Source organism: Paramormyrops kingsleyae, chromosome 5 (genome assembly GCF_048594095.1).
Source record: "Paramormyrops kingsleyae isolate MSU_618 chromosome 5, PKINGS_0.4, whole genome shotgun sequence".
Classification (NCBI taxonomy): Eukaryota; Metazoa; Chordata; class Actinopteri; order Osteoglossiformes; family Mormyridae; genus Paramormyrops; species Paramormyrops kingsleyae.
In genome coordinates, this window is record NC_132801.1 from 29,156,595 (window position 1) to 29,180,718 (window position 24,124).

Consider the following 24,124-nt stretch of genomic DNA (forward strand, 5'->3'; position numbering starts at 1 on the left):
CTACATTGATGGGACGTAGCTTTCCCACACCATCCTGCCATCCTCTTAACACGGCTTTGTTATTTTACCTGAATGCGTTGAAGTGCATGTACCTGTCTCGTTGTGGTAAAATATATTCTTACTGTCGTTCATGTTTTGTAGACGAGTTACACTTTATTGAAGGAAGTTGTTAAATAGTCGTCTACTGAAACCTTGGAAGGTTTTAAACTGTTTGCTGACCCCTGCTGGATTTGACTATATTGCCAATACACGATGCTGAATTAGTAACATACATTATGTAAATTCGTATTATATGAGGAGGAGCTGCCTTGAATTTTTCCTAAAACTATATTTGATATTTGAATAAAATCACCGCTAGTATAAAGGCACGGACGGGGTTCGAACCCGCGATCTTCGGTTTACGAGACCGACGCCTTACCACTTGGCCACCGCGCCTGCGCTCGTAGGTTAGGAAAACATATTAAAGTGGATTAAAATTAATTGCTACATCATTTTTTTCTTTAAGCTATCTGTCGAAGGCTGTCCACTTTAAATTAATGAACAGGTTACCCGTTATATAGTATGGCGTCTTTTGATTCATTCCATGATATACGCTGCATCGACTCGACCGCTAGCCTTTCTATCGGTACCAGAGAAAAGCCATGGGGAAAAAAGAAATAGTTTTTTTTTAACCAGAAATACTCATTATTAGGAGACAGGAAAGATAACTGAAGACAATATTATTATTATTAATAATATTTTTGCTATTAGCTTGACATGAACACCAGTACCACAGGGCACAGGTATGTAAGTGGAAATACAGTATATCAACATGTTGCCCATCAGCCCTTTATTTTTTCTGTTTTAAGGAAAATAAGCAAGAGTAAGGAATGAAAAAGTTGGTTTATTAAAAACACAACAATAAAACAGGTAAAACTGCAGCATGAAACCGTATGAAAATAGATTCCTCGATCTCGTTGTGTGGTGTGAATCTGGTTTAATGTTCCTCATTTGGTGGTCTGTAATTCTTCACCGTTCAAAGGTGTGAGTCGCTTTTAATGCTGATCAAACAAAGACCCGGGAGATCCGCACTGGTGCTGCAGAAAGAAAATAGTTTGCAGAATTAAAGAGACATTAATATTATATATATTATATAATGAAAAACAAGTGTATATGAAACCTTAACTGTGTCACTGTAACCACAGATACAGAACTTTCTGAAATTTCCTCATTTTCTTTTTTGATAAATCTGTCTCTCCCTCTGTTGCTATGCCGTGAGCATATAGCCTATCTGAAGAGACACGGGATGCGAGACGGGAATACCCTAAATGCCAGTGGGTCACATGACTGACACACACACACAATGGGCACTGTACATAGACCATTCCCCCCAAATCACTAAATTGTGGGGCAATACCCCACCTGAATGGAGAGAAACCAGCCTTTTTGATAAATCCATTTATGCAGGACATTTCCTCAAAGCCTGGTGTTTGAAATCAATGTATAACGACAGATGAAAATGAGAATCTAGCCAAGAAATGGGGCTTGAGAGAACATTAAATGCCAGGGAACAAATCTCATCAGACAAGCGTGAGAGGAACAGGGCCACTGTCACGCCCTGAAATACTCAGCATGGCGATGCTCATGAACTCTGCTACTCAATAGATTTTCCCTTAATGTTCCCATGACTCATGTGTATTGCTCATCGTAGGTGATTTATGCAAATTAAGAGCAGCTCTCCTTTTCGACTGGAAATCTGATATGACCTGGTTAGTTTGCAGCTGCGTGTCAGAGAGCAGAACAATGCACCCTTATATTACATGCCTGATATGTCTGGTTTTACGCAAGATAAACCACGAAGCCCAGCAAAATCTATTAAGTCCTTATATCCAGTTACTTACAACACTTTAGATGATACACTGTTATTTAAAAATGAAAACTACTTATATTGGCCATGGATGCTAATGCTATTTTCTATTATTCTAAGTATAAAGTCCCTGTGACCAGGATAAACGCTTAACAGACCGCTAACAGATCTCAGGGCACACTCACACACCATTCACTCACTCACACACACACGCACGCATTTGGTAACTCGGCATGTTTGCGGAGGGAAACTGGAGTACTCTGAGGTTCCACACACATGGAGTCAAGGTGGAGACTCGAACTACACTTGGCCTTGACCGTTTTTGCCCCCCTGGGTTTATTCTGGGACAGCCTTCCTGATGATTCTGGGCGTTGGGATGAAGGCAGGTTTACCTTCTCAGGCCGGGCAGGAGCAGCACACTCAGGGTTTTATCTGGGAGGGCTTGGAAGAGCTTCCCCACTTTCCGGTCGAGTTTCTTTATCAGAGTCTTCATCTCACACTCCTGCAAAGGGGGGAGGGGACCTTGAGCCCAGAACAGGAGAACGGGAGCACCTGGTCTCCCAGGAAGCCGGAAGCCATTTCAGACAGACTCACGTCAGCCTGTTGGTCCGGGTCGTTCCAGCCCCTTGATGTGGCGGACATCCCCTCTATGGTGCTTTGGTGCTCAGAGCTCTGCTGCACGTGTCCGGCCCAGCAGGGTAGGTGCCAGGGGGTCAGCGCCCTGCACATCATCACCTCTCTGCCCTTCGCCCGCAGGCCTGAGCTCAGGGCGGCCTGTACGCCCTCTGAGCTCTCAAATTCTGGAATGACGACAACAACAGGCTCTTACACGCATGCTGCACATTCCCAGAAAGCCTCAGGTTGCATCACACGCTGGATAAATCTCCCGTCTCCTTCAAAGAAGGGATACGTCCTGGCTCACTTATGAAGGCATCTTTGCGGTGTTTCGCCAGTGGCGATCTCCCAGGCAGGACGACGCCCTCGATCTGGCCGAACCGGCTGAAGGTTGGGCACAGGAGCGGCTCAGTGACCCGGGCCACATAAAGGACGTTGCTGATGAGGGCGTCGGCCTCCAGCTCGCCCAGCGCCACCTCCAGGTCCAGGGTGGACTCCTTTACCGGCCTCTGAACCTGGGAACCAGCATAACCCTGAGTATGAGAGAGACGCAGCACTGCCAGCCCTGTGGGCCACTACCTGTATCTGACAGCCAAGGTCAGGAAAGACATGTCGCTCAAGGGCGCCCCCTACTGACTATAGACCTCTGTACACACGCTTTTCTGGATACCACCATGTTTGATCATGTAACTATTCAGCGAGAGTGGGCAGTTTTGTCATCATTAGACAGTAGCATTGATCCATTGCGTTCGTACTGTAGCAAAGTCCCAAAAAATATTTCTTTATATTGTGCACACAATATAATTATCCTTGAGCGAACAATAAATTAACTTGAGAGCTCAATTTATTAACGTGAGCACACAAATTATATTCTGTGAACATGGAGGGGTGAATACAGCATATGATTGTACTTCTTACAAAGTACACCCTGATAAAGCCTCATATTCAATATTCAGTTTTCTGCTGGTAATATCTTTTAACAAGAGCAAGCAGGGGGTTTTTGACCACAGATTCATGATGTCCAGTACACAGATGGTGATGCATACCAATCATTTTTGCAATTCAAGCCGTTTTACTAACTGTGTTTAATCTTGTTAAAGGCTACGACAATAGGCTATTTCAGCTGTAACGAGATGTTGGTTCAGCATTTAGAGTAAATGGCAAGTCTTGTACCCCCCTTGCATTTCCAGACTTCTTCATGGGTGAAATTTAAATAAAATTTTTAATGTTGGCATGTGCACTTCACATTCACTTGTAGTCAGGTGCCCTGAGTGTCCATTCATAGCACACAGGGTGTAATAACTGTTATATTAACTCTACAACAACATGTTGTATCCATATATGACTATTACTAACTATAATCTGTTTTTTCAGAGTGCACTGGAATAAATAAATGGGTTAATAACTCTAAAACTAAATAAGACACGTCAAGTATATTGTGCTTTAAGCAGTCCATTATGGGACAGTGTACAACATTAATTGGTCATTTACTGCAAAAAGAAAACAATAAAGGTAGATCTTCAGGAGCAGGATTGGTGACCACTGCTTTAAAGTTCGGCTAATTTATTGTGCCCTCATGATAATGTTTTTGGCAAACAAGTTTAATTATTGCTTGCAAACAAAATATCTTGTGTGCACAACATAAAATATTATCCGGGACTTGGCGAGCCCTGTACCATCAGTTGTTTTATCAAATGCAGAAAACACCAGGATATGGAGCCCTGGTGACCTACTGTTTGTTTTTTGCTAATGTAAACAAACGTCTGTGTAAGACTTAAGAAATGCACTAGGCAGGATATGTGGTGTGATGTCATTATGTGATGATGTCCAATGCGTGTAGCTGGACAGTGCTACTGTTGAATGGCTGACGGGATATGTGACTTCACAATGGCGGTGACCATGCATCACGTGACGCATAGGTACGCCTCACAAACACTGTGTGCGTACAAAGGTCTATAACCCGGAAATCCCTATTTGCAGATCCAGGCTCTAAACTGCCAGGTCGAAGCACTTTAATTTGCAAAGGGACAATAATCCTACAGAAATACCAACTGTGATAGGATGACCATGCAGCTCATGACCATTGAGGGATTTGACAGCGAGGTAAGCTCCCTCCAGCATTTCAAACTCAACCACGGCGTGGATCTGACATGGAAACGAGAGAGAGAGAGAGAGAGAGAGAGAGGTAAGGGGCTTCAGATCACTGCTGGATGTGTCCCATAGAGGGCGCACACGTTAGACTTACGCTCTGCAAGCCCTCCCGCAGTGTGACAGACCGGACTGGACCGCACCGTCGAAACAGCCTTTGCACGGATTGCACCGTGCAGTCCCTGGGCAGCGGCCCGGCGTAAATCATGCACATCTCTGCCATCTGGAACAGGACAGGAAGAAGGGGGGGGATTCACTTCAGCGGAGAACAGGACAGGCTCTGGTGTGACTGCCGGTGTCTGAAGGGGGGGGGAGAACATACCCGGTGGAGGTGATCGGCCAAACGCTTCTCCTGCAAGTCGACCCTCGCCCGCTCAGCCAGGGAGGAGAACCGAACCGTGCTGAAGAAATGACCTTGTGTTTCGCTCCTGGAGGCAGATAGTACCTGATGCACGAAAAACATAAAGCGGTGGATTGCACCACCCTCCCCGCTGTCATGCCCACCGCCATCATGCCCCCGCTGAGGTCCAGCTGGCCCATGCCAGTGCCCACCTCCCGGTCTGAGTTGCACTGGACCCTGCTCCACATCGCCGGGACCCCAAGACCTCCGGGTCCCGCCGCCACGCCCAGATGAACTGCCGACAGACTGGCAGCCTTGAGGGCATCTCCAAAGCTGGGGGTTAGAACAGAGACGCCCGTCAGAGTCACGCAGGGTACAACACCACAACCATAACAAATGCATGGAGTAATGCAAGGAAGATGCTATTACTGACACGGGCGGAAAGGTACAGCTGGTATTTTACACTCTGCTCTTCTCAGAAATCAATGAAAGCTCCTTTACTGAAAATGGTGATCCAAGCTTTGCTCGAATGCCCAGATACAACTAAGCAGTAATATTTTCCTTGGGTTTTTCCTCCATCCTCTATGTGTAAGGCAATGGAGTGTGAATTCATTGAATCATCTAAATACAGATGGTCTTCATTGAGGCTACAGCTGATGTGGTTCATTTCAGGCCCCCCTTGAATACAGAAGCAAATCACCCAAAATGACAACCCCAAACTTTATGTGTAGTGAGCGCCACCTAGCTGTCATTTATAAAATAATAATTCTAGTCACGCTAACATCAGTCAGCCTTTGCTAGAAATAAGGGCTGGGCTGCCCCATCCTGCTTGCCTCAAAGTGTCCAAGTCCTATATGGATAGCGTTCATTTCTGATCATACCCCCCCCAAATGCTTTGAGGGGGCCATGAGTCCAGTACTTCACCTGTTACTGCTCACGCCTTTGTTGGCTTTGGCTCCATTCGCCGGATTCTTCTTTGGTAGACGCCTCTTCCATTCCGCATCGAGATCCAACGCTGCTACCTTGAAACCCAAACGAAAGCATGCTTCACTACTGGAGCTCATTCACACCATGACCTTCAGATGACCTCCAGGCGGACGGCAGGAGATTTCGCATGCCTTCTGTGGCCCGACACCAATGAAATGCTGAGCCAGATCCAAGGCGGTCAGAGCATCCTCAGTGGGGTGGTGACCCCGTCTACCTTCCTCCTGAATGCGCCTGCTGCAGACATCATGGGGGGGGGGGGGGGGGCAGATTAACCGGTGTCAGAGTATGTGATGATGGTTGGACCAGACTTCATGGAGAGAGGGATTGGAAGGGTCCACTTACTTCAATACAGCCTCTGCCAAGAACTTCAATCTAAACCTCTGGCCGAATTCTCTGTGGTAGAGAACTGAGGTGTCTATAACATGCTGGTGGATCAACTGCGGGGGAAACGGACGTCATCCAAGGTCAATGTGGTTGAATAAAATGCAACAACAGGACCAATGCAGCATGCGACACCTTCACACGACCAAACATGCGAAATTCCCAGCGGTCCTCAGCAGCGTTGTGAAAGATACCTTCAAAGCCCGGAGGTCGTTCTCCAGGGAGTGACCTACAAGCACAGCATCATGGGGCAATGCCTGAATCACCTTGGCCTGAACGTCCTTTAGCCGGGTGCTTACTGGCTTCAGCATGGCTTTGGTGATCCCTGAGTACCTTGGAGGGGAGAGGGAAAGTCATCATAGCTTCAGATGAATGGAGGGACCCAAGAGGAAAAACACAGTGCTGCTGCCCCCCTCTCCCATCTCCTCCAGGTCCACGTCTGCGCACCTGGTGACGTAGTTCAGGATGGGGTTTTCAGGCTTCACCAGCTCGTCCAGCAGGCAGCGGCCACTGCTGTTCACCAGGGACACGCGTGTCAGCTCGGTGCCACACACAGTCACACACTGAGGGGCAGGAGAAACATTACAAGACACCAGACATGGCTCCAGACCTCGGCGGATTCAAATCTCATTACTTTTTGTGAGTGTCGACAGCAATCTAATTCAAAAACATGCCACATCCTGTCTGTGGTACTGCTTATCCTGTCTGCGTACCACCCTGTCTGCTGTACTGCTTATCCTTTCTGCGTACCATCCTGTCTGCTGTACTGCTTATCCTTTCTGCGCACCATCCTGTCTGCTGTACTGCTTATCCTTTCTGCGCACCACCCTGTCTGCTGTACTGCTTATCCTTTCTGCGTACCACCCTGTCTGCTGTACTGCTTATCCGTTTTCTGCGCACCATCCTGTCTGCTGTACTGCTTATCCTTTCTGCGCACCACCCTGTATGCTGTACTGCTTATCCGTTTTCTGCGCACCATCCTGTCTGCTGTACTGCTTATCCTTTCTGCGCACCACCCTGTCTGCTGTACTGCTTATCCTTTCTGCGTACCACCCTGTCTGCTGTACTGCTTATCCTTTCTGCGTACCATCCTGTCTGCTGTACTGCTTATCCTTTCTGCGTACCATCCTGTCTGCTGTACTGCTTATCCTTTCTGCGTACCATCCTGTCTGCGGTACTGCTTATCCTTTCTGCGCACCATCCTGTCTGCTGTACTGCTTATCCTTTCTGCGCACCATCCTGTCTGCTGTACTGCTTATCCTTTCTGCGCACCATCCTGTCTGCTGTACTGCTTATCCTTTCTGCGTACCATCCTGTCTGCTGTACTGCTTATCCTTTCTGCGTACCATCCTGTCTGCTGTACTGCTTATCCTTTCTGCGCACCATCCTGTCTGCTGTACTGCTTATCCTTTCTGCGCACCATCCTGTCTGCTGTACTGCTTATCCTTTCTGCGCACCATCCTGTCTGCTGTACTGCTTATCCTTTCTGCGCACCATCCTGTCTGCTGTACTGCTTATCCTTTCTGCGCACCATCCTGTCTGCTGTACTGCTTATCCTTTCTGCGCACCATCCTGTCTGCTGTACTGCTTATCCTTTCTGCGTACCATCCTGTCTGCTGTACTGCTTATCCTTTCTGCGTACCATCCTGTCTGCTGTACTGCTTATCCTTTCTGCGTACCATCCTGTCTGCTGTACTGCTTATCCTTTCTGCGTACCATCCTGTCTGCGGTACTGCTTATCCTTTCTGCTGTACTGCTTATCCTTTCTGCTGTACTGCTTATCCTTTCTGCATACCGTCCTGTCTGCGTACTATCTTGCCTGTTGATGAAGTGAAATGAGGGTCATTTAACTCACCATTTCACAGTCCAGACCAAAGAGAGGACTGCCATCTGTAACATGTCCATCACTCTGTGTGCAGAGAAAGGATTCACACCCAGGAGCATCTGGCCATACAGGTAAAAGAAAAAAAAAGTGAACAAGCAGCATTGTGAGCTAGCTCAATCTATCAGAACAGTAGATTTTCTCAGTGAGAATGAATTATGTTTGAAAGTATAAATCACTTGACCTATACAGCTCTGGAAAAAATCAAGAGACCTCAGCAAAGATTCACGCATTTCTCAACTTATGTGTAAAATATATATATTTTTTGCAAACTACAAGCCTTTCTAATCCATCTCTGGCATTAGAAAGTTGCTTCTGCCCTCTATCTGGCTGGTTTTTGGTCATTGCCAGTGTCTCCTGCTTCACCTTATTCTTGCGTACTGCCATCTTAGAAACTTTGAGCCTCCAAGCAGCCTGTCAAACAGTGTACCCTTCAGCCAGCAGAACCAGGATAAACCAAGATGATTTAAAAAAGCAGATTTTCAAAAACATAGAGTGATATCTTAATTTTTTCCAGAGCTGTATGTCCCACTCACCTTTCTGTGGGAAGGACATTCTGCTCATCTCGTCTGGGCTCAGCAGGTAGGCGGTGAGACCCTGAGTCTCTGAGCCGTATTTACGGATGATTGGATGCCAGCTTAGGTCTTCTGTGGAGAAGGAGGGAATGCCGCATTGATTGAACGTCTGAGCTGAGAGGAGAGCACAGCTCTGATTCAATGGGCTTGATTATGCTATCAGTTAATTTCTAATTATAGTCTCATTCTGGCTGCAAGTACAGACAGTAAATTATTTTCTTCAAGGTTTTGTATTTTTTTCCCCCATATAATAAACAAGATAGCTGGTTTATTCACCTCTGTGACTTTGTGCTGGATAAATAATTGAATGATGGATGGATAGGTGGATGGTTTATTCATGAGAATTCACTCACACACCAATCACTCACTCCTCATTCACTCACACACCAATCACTAACACATGTACACCTATGGGCAATTTGGTAATGCCAATTAACCTCAACATGTTTTTGGACTGTGGGGGGAATCCTGACTACCCGGAGGAAACCCCATTATGACACGGGAAGAACATGCAAACTCCACACATGGAGCCATGGTGGAGACTCAAACCCTGGTCCCAGAGGTGTGAGGCGATAGGGCCATTGTGCCGCCCCTCATGCCAAATAATGCATTTGATTTTTTTTGTAAAATGTATCTATAAGAATTTTGTGTACGATAACATTTTTTAGAAATGGACCACTGTGACCCTGCTTCGTGAATTAAAACACAGATTCCTAGATAAATTGATGGCTTTTACCTTGAGCAGGTTAAATCAGATTGAAAGGTTATTAATGTGTATTGCATACCATTTCCTTTACTTTCCAAGGTCTTTTCCAACTCAGAATTGGATATGGAAAGTACCGAGCTAGTGTTTTTGTAATTACAAAGCTCGGTGCTTAAGATTTCAGACAGCACATTGCCAGCTGGGGATATAAAACTGCATCGCTGAAAGAAAATAAACAGTTTATTAAAACATCTTGCACCCACCAGAGTGACTCCAGGTTAAATTTTACACACTTAGTATGTAGCCAATATCAGTCATTACTAGAATATTTGAACTGAATACAGTATTACATATTTTAAATCACCGATCATGTCCCAAAAGATATTACAAGAATACCTCATGATACAACATCAATCTTGCAATTTACAAATGCATTTAACCTTAGTTACTTACAATGTTGTACAGTTTCCTGAGCTTTTTAAACTGCAGATAATATCTGTAAAAATGCAGCTGAGTGAGACCTTCTAAAACTGTTACGTTAACTGCACACACATTCTTTTGATGACGAAGTCGACACCAACTGGAAAAAAGAGGGGATAAATCTTAGAAAGCAAATCAGAGACAACAGAAATATTGCCATGACAATTTCTGGCTTAATCACTTACTCTGGCTGTTTCAGACTGTACGTTTTCCCCAGCGACGCAAACAAAAGCAACTCGCTTAAGTTCTGCTGAGAGATTGTTCCATATAAATCACGGAAGGTCAGTTTTAATCGTGGAATACTCTGTCAAAAATCAAAAGAAATAATAAAAACCGTCAATATTATAAAGAAAATAAAATGACACATAACCCGAATTATCCACCGTTTTCTGTGTTTCCTTCACCCAGGTTTCGTACTTTAGTCTGCGACTTCTTCGGATTTTTGGCGCATCCATTGTGGGTCGGAGATTCAGTAGATTTCCGTTTACATCCCAAAGCACCAGCCATTTGCTTACGGGTTTATATGTACAAGACCTCACCTGATTTTTCAGGAAACAAGAACCAAAAAGGTACAGTTCACTATACACAATCTAACCATCAAATACACAGTCGTGATAAATTACAGTCAGTTTCTGTTTTTATAAATGTTTTGTATGAAACATTTATCATAATTTTAATGTACATAATCTGAGAGAAGCATCCCGTTAAGTCACAACGCTCCATTAGTGAGGGGTGTGTTCAAAGTTGTATCAATAGCAGTCAATGTTAAAAATACATTTTTCCTTCTCAAAATAAACGGTCCTTACACGTCACACCATCGTTAAATTCCCCATTCCGCTAAATTGTGATCTATATTGTTAGCCAATGTATTCAATTCTTATAACCATAACCCTAATCCTAACCCTAACCCTTCAATGGTTCAATTGTCTAAACTGACAATCGACTCAATCAAGCAGAACTTATACTGCAATTAGGTAATATTGCGTGCAGAAACAAATGAATAAACTTATGAATACTTTACTCATTTAAATGGCATCCTCTTTCACAGCCACGTTCTCCCTAGTTTGGATGACCCATGCTTTTGCTGTCTCTGTTTCTGCGCGATTACACATCCTTGCAGACGTAACGAGTCGATTGCAGAAGAAACGGGAAGTGACGTATTTACTCAAAAAGCCCGGAGATTTTGAAATGCAATACAGTCGGTGCTATGGTGTCGTTCTGTTTGATTACACTACCAGCAGGCGTTTATAAATTATATAAATTATATAATCGGTGAATAAGGAGGTGAACGATATGGCAACGAAGAGACTGGCGAAGTAAGTGATGTTTTATGAGCGAATGATATTTCACTGACTGCAATATACTGACCAGAAAGAGATGCTGGAAGTTAGGCAAGCGTGTTTTTTTGTGTTGCAGGGAACTCGGATTAATAAGAAAATCCAGACGAGCCATGCACGGAAGTGTAAATGCTCAGATAGGTGATATAGGTAATATATTGTGCTCTTTCTCTGTTTAAATTGATTATACTCATATTCCGTGGCATTTCCCAGCTTTTTAACAAGTGTTTTGCACATTATCTACCTGGTGGTTTAGGAGTGCGTAAATCTTCATTTTATGATCTGAGGCTAAACGGTTTTAGAAAAATCTTTAACAACGTGAGTGTTCTTCAGTGAATTTCTTTAATTCAGTATTAAACAGTTTTGCCAGAGATGAGCCAACTGTTCTTGATTTCTAACTTTTTGTTGTATAAACTTTTCAGGACAGCTCTTTTCGTATCTAATTGTCATTGACTTTGAATCTACTTGCTGGCAAGAGAGAAAAAATTATGCCCAAGAGATAAGTGAGTTGTTGTTTTACACAATTTTATGTCATATTGTTTTTTGCTTGTTTTATGTGATGTCTTTATGTTTTTTGTTGGTTGATCTTACAGTCGAATTTCCAGCTGTCCTTCTGAATACCTCAAATGGAAAGACTGAGGCAGAATTTCATACTTATGTCCAACCACAGGAGCATCCTACATTGTCTGAGTTTTGCACAGAGCTCACTGGAATCAGACAGGTAATGCTGATCTGCTACTTTTTTAGTCTGTTCATGCTTTCAGTTCAAAGGACCTGAGCTGAGAGTGTGTTTCACCATCAGACACAGGTGGAAGCTGGAGTCCCTCTCCAGGTTTGCCTGTCTCAGTTTGCACGCTGGCTTCAGACGTTACAGCAGGGAAAGAACTTGGCGTTCCTCAAACACAACATCCCTGCTCCTGCTCTTAATCCGTGTGCATTCGTCACATGGTCTGGTATGCTGTTTTGATTCCGTCTCTTACGTACACATGGAGCAAGAAAGAGAGATACAAAATGTATGGTTTACCTGATTTACCTTTGTTTTATTTTATTATACTGCTTTTCAGACTGGGACTTGGGTGTTTGTCTGGAGTATGAGTGCAAACGAAAACAAATCTTCAAACCTGAGATGTTAAATAGATGGATTGATCTTAGAGCCACGTATAAGGTAAACTTGTTGGTTGAGGTTAAGAAATATACTTCGACTATTATTTGACCTTATTGAATGGCCTCCTGTTTACTTTGTTTGTTTGACATTCTTAGGTCTTTTATAATCGAAAACCAAAAGGACTCAATGGAGCTTTACAAGACCTAGGGATCGTATTTTCTGGGCGTGAACATTCGGGTAAATTTCTGGTCTTTATTATTGATATGTTTGTGTGTGTGTGTTTATGTGTATATCAGGGTCTGATGATTGAAATCCTAACTTTCAGGTTTGGATGACGCCCGCAATACTGCCCATCTGGCATGGAGAATGATAACCGATGGTTGCGTCTTGAAACTTACAAAGACTCTTGACAGGGTGAGTGGCTTTCTCACGGGTCCCGGTTCTGCAGTACACCATCCAAGCCCAACCAGGTGAATAAGTCTTCATAGCTGTTTCAAGGTCTTTGCTGCAACTGCAGTTATTCCCACTGTTTGTGCATATTTCCAACAGGCACCGCTGAAAACAAAGCCTGTAGTACAGAATCCTCCGAAGACGAATACCTCTGGCAATGGGTGTAAAAAGGCTGAGATTGATTGGGGGGTTGCTAAAAGCACTCTTAAGCACCAAAGGTCTGGACATACAGAAAAAGAAAACAAGAGCATTCCTGAAGTTAACTTGAATACTGCAGCCTGTCAGAGTTTGGTGACACCAAGGACTCTTCTTGGAGGGTTGACCAGTCCACTTGTACAAAGGCAAGAACAGGTGCAAGAATCTCTTGGGTGCTTTTCATTTGCTAGATCATCTGTTTCCATAAATTCCCTCTCAGACACGAGTTCCAGCGTGTCGCTGGTCTCCACCACTGTTGATAGTATAAATGTTGCTCAGTCCAGTGGGGCTGCTGAATCTACTGCATCAAATTTGGAATGGGAAGTGTGTCAATTATTTCCAGAAACCGAGGAGTCATGCTCCTATGATGATGTAATACTGGAAGACAGAGAATTTGGCCCTACATCTGCGGCTGCTTTGGATGACACTCGCAGCATAACCCTGAAAGCTGTTCTTTCTCCAGAATGTGCAAGTAATTCAAATCAAATACTGTTCAAAAATTCAAACACAACAGTATATTCAGTTGAAAAACCAAGTCCACATTCTACTTCTAGTGCTTTTAAAATTCCTACATCCAGCCCCAAAATCAAAAGAGACACCAGCATGTCTCATCCAAATGCATCAGTGTTGAGGTATCCCAAGGCTCTCTCTGTGCTGGAAACGTCAAGAAAACCTTCCGAAATGGACATGACTGCATGCAGAGATTCCCATGCTTCATACACAGATGAATCGCATCTTTCCAGCAAGTCCAGACTGTCATCAGGTAGTTCAGCCTCTTTGTTTTTTAACAGAACATCACTTCCTAATGCACGTACTGCGGTGAAGGCCGGCAGGAGCGGCACGGCTCCGCTGTGCCACTGCGGCCGCAGGGCTAGACGGCTAACCGTGGCAAACGGGGGGCCCAACCACGGCCGGGTTTTCTACAGCTGCCCCATCGGGAGAAATGCCACTGGGAACAAAAGAAACTGTGGCTTCTTCCAGTGGGAGTCTGCTCATCTCAAAGCTGTCTCAGCCTCCACATCCCAGTGCTTTGATAGATCCTCCACATCCCTGCACTTTGATAGATCCTCCACATCCCTGCACTTTGATAGATCCTCCACATCCCTGCGCTTTGACAGATCTGCCAGCTCGTCCCTGTCTGAGAGAACTTTCTCCAATGGCAGCTTGAACCCATTTAAGAAATTCTTTGGGACCTCCTTAAGACATTAGCTGTGAGTAGATCAACTTGTCAAAACACATGAAAGTCAAGCATGTCTTTTTAAATGCACCATAGTTTTTATTATAAATATTTATGCTGTGTACGATTTTATATTTATTGAATGGATGGTTTAATGCATGATTGGTAGTATTTTCTAACTTGTTTTTAAAATCATCATGTATGTGCTATTAGGCGGAGTCGTTGAAATATTATGAAATAAACTACAGAAATGTCTAAAAAACAAAATATCATTATTGCTTTTTCAGTCAAACAGTCATAATTATACATTCTTCATAGATCCAAGGAACCAGCACTGCTAGCATGGTTTAATGTCTTCCCCACTCTTTGTTCCTCAACTCGACTCTTCTTATTTTACCGCTGACTGTCTTTGGCAGCTGTTCCACAAACTCAATCTGAGTGGAAGAATATTGTGATGTCATAATGGGTGCAAAATCGCCCAATTGCAAGCCAGAGGTTACTGTGTCTCGAGCCAGAGGATCTGTGAACCTGCTCCTACCGTACCTTGCGAGGGTATTTATAGGGCGCTGTAACTTTCTTCACGTGCTTCTGCAGTTCGATTGTGAGCTGATCTCGGTCCTTGGACTTGTATGCAGGGGTCAGGACAACAAACGCCTTAACAACCTGTGGGTAGATGCAGTGGATAGATGCAGTGGGTAGATGCAGTGTATTCTTCAGATCCTTTAAGTAACTTTTCCCCTGAGAGGGTGAGATGATGCTGCTCACCTCTCCTCTCACTGGATCCGGGCTGCTGACCACGGCTGATTCAGCCACGGCTGCATGCTCGATCAGCGCATTTTCTACCTCAAATGGACCAATACGATACCTGGACAAGGAAATATAAATGCAGTGAGACACCACCGGGCTTACAGCATGTACTGCGATTATACCAGTGTGCAAAAAGCTCCAAAAAGCTTGGGTATGTATGTTTTCGCTGCAACTCCCTATTTAGATTACTAATTAGAGGACTGATTGGCTGAAGAGTCCTCACAACTGGGTTTGAACAGCTGCCCTGAAGCGTATCCCGAAGACCTGCATACACACAGGCCCTTTGCGGATTAGATTGGCCACCCCTGCCCTAGAGGTATGAGGTCACAATGTTACACTCTGAGCCTCCTCTTGGGTGCCTTTAATTCCAGGGGTTTTCAACCTCTCTTAAACCAGGGACCCTCAAATGACTATGGACCAGAGGTACAATGTAATGTACTAATGTAATGCAAGTGACTATGAATGAAGGACTGGTGGGGGCTATAATGTTTCTTTCTATTTGGGAGGTGGGAGCCCCTTAAATATGTTTCATGTTTTGGAGACAGTACTGATACCACAAATTCCATGTTGGAAACCCCCTGCCTTAGACTTCATTTAAATTAACTGCGAGGATATACATTACCCAGCAGATAGAATGACATCATCGGATCTTCCCACAAACCACAGGTATCCCTCCTCATCCATCACTCCCCGGTCTCCTGTTAGGTAAAAATCCCCTCTGAAGCACTGGGCCGTGCGCTCTGGGTCATCCTGCACACAAGGTGGTGCACGGGTCAAAGGTCTGCCATCAGGGAGACCGTGAAGCGGACAGAGAGGAAAGCGGAGGCGCCGTACAGTGTATCCAGTAAAGAGCGAGAACGGCCGCTGCGGTTTCACTCTGATGGCAAGGTTCCCCTCTGTTCCTGAAGACACCACCTCACCAGCATCATCCACCACCTGGAACAAACATCGTGCTGAGGGTTCGTACAGAAACCTGTTACATTTTACCTGTGAGGCAGATAAGCTTCAAGCTTCAGTTTTCAGGCTCTTTTTTTGGTGGGATGCACGTACCTGCACGTCGTATGCTGGTGATGGCTTTCCAAATGACCCAGCTTTGATCTTCATACCTTTAAAAGTCCCAGCAATCAACACCTAAGAATAGCAGCCCATTTATTCTTTAAAGTTTACCTTTTTTTTTTTTTATGAATGACATTCTTCTTTATATATTGAATTACCGTTTCTGTTTGTCCGTATCCTTCGTAGATATCCAGTCCCGTGTAAGTCTTCCATTTTCCCATCACTTCTGGGTTAATGGGCTCTCCGGCACTTAGACAGTGCTTCAGGTTTTGGAACTGGTACCTGAAGTGTAGAGAGAGGATTTGTTGGGTTTTTGGGTTTAGAACATTATCACCTACAGTATCACTTAAAGTATGCGATGTAAAACAGAGTGAGACCAAGCTTCCAAATCTTATACTCTAAATCCAGACCAGTACTATATACATTTAGGTGGTACATATAGACAATGGTGAACAAGTGGAGCCTAATTTCCATTAATGTAAGTTACCTGGAGAGGTCTTCCTGGACAAGCATTCGATATGCAGTGGGGGCAGTGCAGAATGTTGAAACAGGGTAATGGGACAGTGTCTGAAACAAAGGCACTGGTCATGTGCTGATTACAAAGTATTAACTGCATTCATTGATTACAAAGTATTAACTGCATTCATAACGCAATGCCACATTTATGAATACTGGAACGGCATACAGGCAGTACTCAGGTGATGAACATCTGACTTTCGCATAACTCGTACTTATGAGCAGAGAGCCATAGAGCCTATTATACTAAAAATTCGGGTTAAATATTGGTTTGTGACAATGAACAGACACATGGGAAAACATTGCGTGGCTTTTGCAGTTTGTCTGCTTGAGGTACAGTATAGTACCATATGTAGTTACTTTTATTATTACTGTAGAATAATTATATGTACTGTACTGTTATTGTTCTGCGTTACCTTGGGTGGAGTGGTAACGCAGAACAATAACAGTACAGGCTCAGGCTAGGGATCTGTGCCGGCAACTGGAAGGTTGCTGGTTCAAATCCCATGAATGCCCAGAGTGATTCTACTCTGTTGGACCCTTGAGCAAGGCCCTTAACCTGCAATTGCTTCATCCTGGGTATGACATAAATCTACATCCAGCCCTATAAGGAAGTCCTCCAACTTACAGGGAATAACTTGGGGGTTTAGTGGCAGGATTGACACTACAGTCAGTGGAAATAACTCCATTTGGATTAGTGTGGTGCTGAGGTATCACCCGCCACATGGCTGCACTCAGGTTCTCATCCCTGAGGTGGTTTATCGTGTGGTGGGTGTGGCAACACTCTGTAATCACTGCATGCTTCTTACCTCTCTCTTACCTACAAATTTGTCCTCAAGACAGATTTAGGAAACCGATCTCATTCGTAACCTGTGGACTGCCGGTAAAGAACATATTCCCATTACGCTGGCAAGATTAGCAAGATTGTTCAGTGTTTATCGACAGACCGGGGGACCCACCTTCAGCACCGTAGTGGTTTGAAAGCGTGGCATGTGGTGCACAAACACACACGCCCCCTGGATCCAGGGAGCGAAGACGCTACTCCATGCGGACTTGGCCCAGCCAGTGTCGGAGGTGTTCCACAGCACGTCCCTCTCAGTCAGATCCAGCCAGTACCTGGACCCCAGTAGAGTTGAGCATGAGAGTCACACCTGGATCTGGTGTGGCATTTCGCTCCCCCCCCCCCCCCCCCTCCTGTGCCCCGTACCTGCCGTTGACGGTGAGGCCGATCCCAAAACTGCAGTGACTGTGTTCGGTCATTTTCGGAGTGCCGGTGGTACCGCTGGTGAAGAAGATGGTCATGGGTTCATTGCTTTTCGTGTCGACGCACTCATGATCGCTTGATACCATCCTATCGATATGAACAAATGCATCCCAATAAATAACATTCATTTATATATCGATGTACACGTTTCATTCACGCAAAAACAGCCGACGTGGCTTTGTTGCGACTAATTCATTCCGATTTCTTTTCACCTTGAAAGTTCACCGAGGTTCATCCAACCATGTCTGTTGTGCTGAGACACCAGGACTTTGGCTTTAAGGAACGAGCATTTGGGTGCCACAGAGTCAAGCGCAGGAGCCATGGAATCGTCGGTTATGACGCACTTGGCTTTCGATGTGTGCAGTCTGTGGAGGATGTCCTTGGCTGTCAGCTGAGAAGTGCCAGGGATGAGGACAGTTCCTGGGAGAAGTGGAACGCAAACGTGCCATCGGAATGTCATCATTCATCATCGTAACACTGCAAGACCATGACACAGAGTTTGAACACTGGATGTGTTTCTGTGGTGCCAATAGCATGCTTTGGGCATGTTCCTCAACAAACCTGTCCTCATACACGCCACATTCACCAGCCACCACTCAGGGATGCGGGGGAGAATCAGCAGAACTCTGTCTCCTTTCTGCAGGTTGCAGGGACCGCAAAGTACATTGGCCACTTTTCTAGCATGGTGTCCTATCTCTTCAAAGCTCCATTTCACCTCATCATCTCTGTCATTTACCCACCAGAAGGCAGGATTTGGGTATTTTTTCCCACTCTGCAAACGAGAAAACGATACTGTTTATTATATCGTGCAACCCACAGAAGATAAAGTAGATAAAGTAAAAGGCAAAATAGATAGACCAGTGTAGTAAAGCGAACTACCGCATTCCAAAATAACTGTCAATGTGTTGGAAAAACATGCATACGACCAGCAAAATCAGAGCCAGTATTTTGGTTCTTTATCCTTTTCCCATAATCAAGTCTGTTCCTGGAGCAAGAGAAAATCCTGAATAGCAGCCCACCTCCAGGTAGAGACCTGCGCGGGACGGATTTTTCAGTCCCGCTCCCGTCCGCACCCGCATTCACCCATCAAATGCTGTCCCACGCCACACTACCTGCGTTGGGTCCCGCGGGAGTAGTGCAGGTCTCTACCTCCAGGCACGCAAATCCACACGATATTTGCGACTTGGATACATCTACTCATTAAATGCACACAAACAAAGCATTAAACGAAATGTAGAAATACAACCTTCTCTCTCTCGGTCCACGTATCGAGGACGTCTTTGGCGAAGTTAAAATATTTAGGAACTTCAGGGTTGTATAGTTTTTTCAGGCTTTCGTAGTCATGGAAGTTGTTTGGAGCCGATGTTGTGTATCCATGAAGCCCATAGCATATATTTTTGGAGATTAAAAACGTGCCCAGCTTCCGTTTCACTTCCAAAGTCTGACGATGAAGCGACTTAATCATTTTGTGTTTTATTTAAAAATTTCGCAATGGCTGTAATCTGTACAAGAGTGGTGATTTCCCCCCCTTTTTATTTCAAAACGTACCACTGGGATGAAACTGGAGAAGGAAGGCAATCTCTGCTACGGCGATACGAGAGAGAGAAAAAATCAACGACGAATATAAAAAAGTTTGCACCTAAGTGAAAAGTAACCTATTTGATAATCACACTGCACTTCAACCCATGTAGGTGTAAGATTCCTTTAATAAAATTTATCTGAGCAATAAATCTATGTACAATTACTAACTAGCAGATGGAACTCCATTTAAAACACGGATTTAATTTATGCATTCAGGTGAAATTAAGTTGGAAACAAAAAACACAGAGTGAATCAACAAGCTGCCAAAGTGTTTATGAACGAACCGGAAGCAAAGACCGTAACCGTGCAAGCCCATATGACACCGGATCATTCACTGTTTGCATAGCGAGCTTTCGGTATTTTAGGTTTTGTAGTTCGTGCGATAAATTACCCGTAGAACAAGAGACGACCAAAGAGCAATATGTTATTCTCAAACCATAAACATTAATGCACTTCCGTTGTACTATATGCACCTCGCATCTGTTTATCCGTATTTGAGATATATTTACTTAATTAGAAATAACAAATGTGAAATCTCTTGTCTTTTTATGATAAAAAATATTGTGCAACTGAGATGTTATTACTAAAAGAAATGAATTCATGTCTCAAACATTTTTTAAAATAACAAACACAAAATTGCTGCGGTTTTGGGTCTTATCTTTACAGTCTCTGTTAGGGAGAGACGCTGCCTCGTTATGGAGAATGTGGCGTAATTCCTCAGGGACCTATCGGGTGACAAGGAAAAACAGACAGAAAGCCTAAAGTGTACAGATAATATATGCGAAAATATATGCATTAATAGCATAATAATAGAATAGAACACGTAATAACGTAATAATATAATCCATCTATCCTTTTTCTATGCAGGGTCGCGGCGGTCCGGAGGCTACCCTGGATTATTAAAGTACACTTAAATAAAATTAGAAACATAGTAGTAAATGCGCTAACAAGTAAAATAAAATATAATAGAAATGCCTGTACGTGTATGTATAATAATAGGCGCATTTCTCGTTTATATTAATTCATTGATAATGTTCTTCATAAATTTTTATATGCATATTTAGTAGTCTTTGCGTTTTATTTTCAAACTATTTCAAACAAACTGGTGATGCAAGTGGCCTATTAACAGATTAATTTACGAAGTACCTGGAAATGCACGAAATTTAAAGTGTTCTCAATTTTTATTCTGGGTAGTATAAGCAGCTATGTTAAGAAAATGGGATGTAAAAAAACCCCAGTACAGTAGGTGGCAGTATGGTGAATAAGGAAAGAAATGTATGGTACAAATGGCCGAAGAAGAAAAAGCAAGGCGCACATGATAAACGTAGTAGTTCGATGGTAATACGGTAATGTGTGGCTAGAAATTATATCCACGTGATGATATGTATTTAACACAAGAATGAACGTTGCTTAACATTTTTGATTTCATTAACGTGCACTTTACCTCAGTAAAGTATCAGGAAGTTACGATAAGTAAGAGATGAAATTTGCTCTTAATTTCGTGTACTTGTAGAATATAGACGTAGCTTGTTACCTGACTGTTGTGTATTTAACTTGAAGTTGTTTCTGCTCCGGCTAGCCCGTTAAGCGTGTCTTATTGTTCCTGTATTTAAAGGTTAAAATGTCTGATTCCAAGAAAAGGAGCAGAAAACGGTATGGGAACTATAAAAACAAGAAGTACAAAGGGTCCCGAGAGCTGGAAGTGGGTATGCAAGGGATCCTGATTACCTGCAACATAAATGAAAGGAAATGTATCTCGGAAGCATTCAGCCTTCTCAACGAATATGCTGATCAGTTATACGGACCAGAGAAGGTGTGTTACTGGCGTTTCGTGTTATCGAGCGCTTTAATTTACGGAACTGACGTGGATGTGAAATTTAGTGGTTTAAAACAGCTGCCGCCGTTTCTTTGTCCAGTTTTCGGATTCTGAAGAGGGTGACAGTGATGTGGAGAGCGATGAAGATGATGCAGAGGCAGCTCTGAAGAAAGAGGTGACCAAGATTTGCACATCTACGCAAAAGAGGGAGAGGCGATTCCAGGCACTGGACAGTGGAGCCAAGAACGTGGTCTTTATTAGGACACAACACTTGGGTAACATTTTTTATCCTCGCTTGTTTTTCAGTGTATTGCGATTATAACTCACAAGTACTGTTTTTGCAAATCATTATATGCCTACATTGGTGTGCGTATATATGTTATATGTGTGTGTGTGTATGTATGTGTGTATGTATGTGTATTTACAGTATGCAGGCATCAATGTTTTCTTTGCACCTTGTCGAAGATGCACATCCACCTGTGTTTGATGTGCCCTGTCCCAGACCCCGCCCACCTGGTGCACCACATTTTGCAAGACCTGCACACAACAAAGAAAAAGAAATCCCGAGTGATCCTGCGGATGCTGCCTGTGAGTGGCACCTGCAAGGCCTATCTGGAAGACATGGAGAAGTATCTCAGCAGCTTCCTGGAACCGTGGTTCAAGGCGCCCAACCAGGGCACCTATCAGATCTCCTTCAAGGCTCGCAATAGCAGCCACAACAGCAGGGAGGATATCATCAAGGCTTTGGCGGGTGAGAGCCGGGGAAACACTGGACGCTCAGTAACTCGTTTGGGAAATGTTCGCATGTGGACAGAAGGAGATTAATTCAGAAGTATGATAAGTGCTGCTGAAGAGTGCATGCGGGATTTTTAATATTCTTTTTTGTATAATGCCTGACTGAAGTTTAGCTGTTTTAGCTTGGGCTTATTTGCGTGTGTCATTCACTGTAGGCGTCGTCGGGACACTGAATCCAAAGAATAAGGTGGATCTCACCAACCCCGAATACACAGTCATCGTCGAGGTGATTAAAAGCGTGAGCTGCGTGAGCGTGGTGAAGGACTACATGCTGTTCAGGAAGTTCAACCTGCAGGAAGTCGTGAAGCCGGACCAAGAGCGAAAGCTTTCTGGGCCGCCGGACGGCGCGCGGCAGAACCCCGGCGGACACGTGGCGGAGGATGTGAAGACGGGGGCTGCGGGTGAAGATCAGGACAAACAACTGGAGCTGGGGGAAGAAAAAGAAGCAGAAAAGGCGGCACCAATGAAGGATGAAAGCGGGGGGGGTAATGGCGAAGGCCCGGGGCAGCAGTGAACGACGTTAGACATCGCCTTTGGTATAACGTTAACAGGATCGTTCAGGGGGGACGCTTCTGCTTCTTAATGACTTTTTATTGCAATTCTTTCGAGTTACTGGTTAACATATTTACACCCATAGCTTTCCAGAGTTGTATTCAGGCTATAAAAGGAAAAGGTTTTTAAAACTTTGTATAAATGCTTTGTATAAAAGGGTGGTTTATTTTATGTAAAGCTACATGCTTAAATGTAGTATGAAAGCTAGTATTACTTACTTTAAGCCAGGATACTTCATTTTGATATCACCCTACTCCCCCTGTCAGTACATGTAGTTCTTGGCAGGGCTTCATACTAAATCTTTCAACATTTATTTGGTTTTAATTAAACAGAGAAAAACTACATCACCTGAGTGAGACGACTTAGTGCCGTGCCAGTGGAGTCAATGGTCATATGTGCTACACACATGGGTCTAATTCTAAGAAATTAGCTACTGGAAAGTGTCTTGCACTCAATGCAATGGACAGCATGTTCCAGTCTCAGTGGCAGTAATCTCATTCAGCCATCATTCATTTGGTTGATACGTTTAAAAAGCTGTGGAATTTATTTAGTATTCAGTCTGCATCAGAATTAGGTGCTTGTATGACTTTGGATTTCCTGGGTAGCTTCATACCCTGGAGAGGTGGTGGTGTGTGATTCTGTCCACAAGTATACGGCATTACCCCTGACCTTAACTCTTACCCCGATAGTAACCCTAACTCTTTGCTTAGCTGAGGTCCTAGCTAAGCAAACCAGTAGATAAATACATACAACTGGCAAATATGTGAATTAATATATTTTAATATGTGTGGCATATGGCTGAATAATCAAATGGAAACTTGCTTTTGTTTAGCTTTTCATTTTAGTATATGATACAAAGTGTCTGCTAATCTAGCAAGGCATAATATTAATGTTTTGTAGTTTAATATTTCATTATTTGGGAAATCAAGGAGTGCCCCCACAAGTGTCTGAGCCCCTGAACCTGAAAGTCTTCCCCTTTGTCCCCCTTATGGGCGGATCTGCTCCGGCCACTAGTCCAGTACACCGTCGCAGGGTAATTGTAAGACTTTATAGGAGTCTAAAATTCCCTTATACCACAAGATGGCGCCATTTCTACGAAATTAAATGCGTTGACGGAAAACAGCGTCTTACGTAGACATTCACCTAGTAATCTACTGCCTTTTGAAAATAACTCATGAATGGTCTGCTGAGGTATTTATATGGTAGAACAAAAACGTACGGTTAGCTTATATATCTGCATATATTTGTGATACATGTTTCGCTAGCGAAATGTGTAATTTCTGCATTGTGATTAAAAAAGGTCTAATAGATGTTACCATGGAAATACGTTTTTGGTTCAGGTTGCCGTTTAATGATCCCTTCATAATAATAGGCCTACCATGTGTTTAAATGCATTTCATTGTACTTCACCAATGAATCACCCACCTGAATGTGAATATTGCCACCAACTACCCAACTATTATCCCCGAGGGCCAAATTCCACCAGCAGCACAAAGCCAAGGTCCACTGTCTCTGA

The 24,124-nt window shown here is 43.9% G+C and overlaps 4 protein-coding genes and 1 non-coding gene across 8 annotated transcripts; 2 read left to right on the plus strand and 3 right to left on the minus strand.

Annotated features, from left to right (window-relative positions):
* Window positions 1-363: 363 nt before the first annotated feature.
* trnat-cgu (transfer RNA threonine (anticodon CGU)) lies at window positions 364-435 on the minus strand. The gene has a single exon. It is a non-coding gene; the product is annotated as a tRNA-Thr (tRNA).
* Window positions 436-863: 428 nt separating this feature from the next.
* Window positions 864-11,114, minus strand: LOC111845535 (RNA exonuclease 5). 2 transcript variants are annotated; one of them, XM_023815020.2, is made up of 20 exons: window positions 10,979-11,114; window positions 10,375-10,496; window positions 10,143-10,261; window positions 9,931-10,057; window positions 9,560-9,698; window positions 8,736-8,846; window positions 8,173-8,261; window positions 6,765-6,880; window positions 6,512-6,650; window positions 6,279-6,373; window positions 6,068-6,170; window positions 5,874-5,971; window positions 5,162-5,282; window positions 4,932-5,054; window positions 4,707-4,832; window positions 4,514-4,606; window positions 2,769-2,976; window positions 2,441-2,646; window positions 2,239-2,348; window positions 864-1,076 (listed from the first exon to the last, which is right to left on the minus strand). In XM_023815020.2, the coding sequence occupies exons 2-20, from the start codon at window positions 10,462-10,464 to the stop codon at window positions 1,016-1,018; spliced, it is 2,274 nt and encodes a 757-aa protein (XP_023670788.2). In that variant the 5' UTR covers window positions 10,465-10,496; window positions 10,979-11,114; the 3' UTR covers window positions 864-1,015. The 2 variants fall into 2 exon arrangements, with proteins under 2 accessions (XP_023670788.2, XP_023670789.2); XM_023815021.2 differs by having other exon boundaries at window positions 10,974-11,094.
* Window positions 11,032-14,263, plus strand: eri2 (ERI1 exoribonuclease family member 2). The gene is made up of 9 exons (XM_023815022.2): window positions 11,032-11,273; window positions 11,374-11,444; window positions 11,717-11,797; window positions 11,888-12,015; window positions 12,097-12,247; window positions 12,359-12,459; window positions 12,555-12,636; window positions 12,725-12,813; window positions 12,949-14,263. Exons 1-9 carry the CDS (start codon window positions 11,251-11,253, stop codon window positions 14,251-14,253), a joined length of 2,031 nt encoding a protein of 676 aa, XP_023670790.2. The 5' UTR covers window positions 11,032-11,250; the 3' UTR covers window positions 14,254-14,263.
* A 36-nt stretch (window positions 14,264-14,299) lies between these two features.
* Window positions 14,300-19,851, minus strand: acsm3 (acyl-CoA synthetase medium chain family member 3). The gene is made up of 13 exons (XM_023815025.2): window positions 19,111-19,851; window positions 18,426-18,636; window positions 18,077-18,284; window positions 17,808-17,951; window positions 17,560-17,716; window positions 16,572-16,651; window positions 16,243-16,366; window positions 16,079-16,159; window positions 15,863-15,964; window positions 15,651-15,778; window positions 14,987-15,086; window positions 14,765-14,884; window positions 14,300-14,655 (listed from the first exon to the last, which is right to left on the minus strand). Exons 1-13 carry the CDS (start codon window positions 19,327-19,329, stop codon window positions 14,569-14,571), a joined length of 1,761 nt encoding a protein of 586 aa, XP_023670793.1. The 5' UTR covers window positions 19,330-19,851; the 3' UTR covers window positions 14,300-14,568.
* An 840-nt stretch (window positions 19,852-20,691) lies between these two features.
* On the plus strand, window positions 20,692-22,952 carry thumpd1 (THUMP domain containing 1). Of its 3 annotated transcripts, none has more exons than XM_023815027.2 (5): window positions 20,692-20,791; window positions 21,061-21,258; window positions 21,362-21,536; window positions 21,764-22,012; window positions 22,212-22,952. In XM_023815027.2, exons 2-5 carry the CDS (start codon window positions 21,067-21,069, stop codon window positions 22,568-22,570), a joined length of 975 nt encoding a protein of 324 aa, XP_023670795.2. In that variant the 5' UTR covers window positions 20,692-20,791; window positions 21,061-21,066; the 3' UTR covers window positions 22,571-22,952. The 3 variants fall into 3 exon arrangements, with proteins under 3 accessions (XP_023670795.2, XP_023670794.2, XP_072568645.1); XM_023815026.2 differs by having other exon boundaries at window positions 20,738-20,918; XM_072712544.1 differs by having other exon boundaries at window positions 20,757-20,783.
* Window positions 22,953-24,124: the final 1,172 nt, after the last annotated feature.

Coding starts and splice junctions, on each gene's coding strand:
- LOC111845535 (XM_023815020.2), bottom strand. CDS start 10,464: ATGGCTGGTGCTTTGGGATGTAAACGGAAATCTACTGAATCTCCGACC. Junction 8,847..9,559: donor CTTGGAAAGTAAAGGAAATG/GTATGCAATACA, acceptor CCTTCTCCACAG/AAGACCTAAGCTGGCATCCA. Junction 2,977..4,513: donor TGCATGGTCATCCTATCACA/GTTGGTATTTCT, acceptor GCTGGTTCCCAG/GTTCAGAGGCCGGTAAAGGA.
- eri2 (XM_023815022.2), top strand. CDS start 11,251: ATGGCAACGAAGAGACTGGCGAA. Junction 12,248..12,358: donor TGCATTCGTCACATGGTCTG/GTATGCTGTTTT, acceptor ACTGCTTTTCAG/ACTGGGACTTGGGTGTTTGT. Junction 12,637..12,724: donor TTCTGGGCGTGAACATTCGG/GTAAATTTCTGG, acceptor CCTAACTTTCAG/GTTTGGATGACGCCCGCAAT.
- acsm3 (XM_023815025.2), bottom strand. CDS start 19,329: ATGATTAAGTCGCTTCATCGTCAGACTTTGGAAGTGAAACGGAAGCTG. Junction 17,952..18,076: donor AACCTCGGTGAACTTTCAAG/GTGAAAAGAAAT, acceptor TCATATCGATAG/GATGGTATCAAGCGATCATG. Junction 16,652..17,559: donor AAACCACTACGGTGCTGAAG/GTGGGTCCCCCG, acceptor CCTTTGTTTCAG/ACACTGTCCCATTACCCTGT.
- thumpd1 (XM_072712544.1), top strand. Junction 21,259..21,361: donor AGTTATACGGACCAGAGAAG/GTGTGTTACTGG, acceptor TTCTTTGTCCAG/TTTTCGGATTCTGAAGAGGG. Junction 21,537..21,763: donor TATTAGGACACAACACTTGG/GTAACATTTTTT, acceptor GCCCTGTCCCAG/ACCCCGCCCACCTGGTGCAC.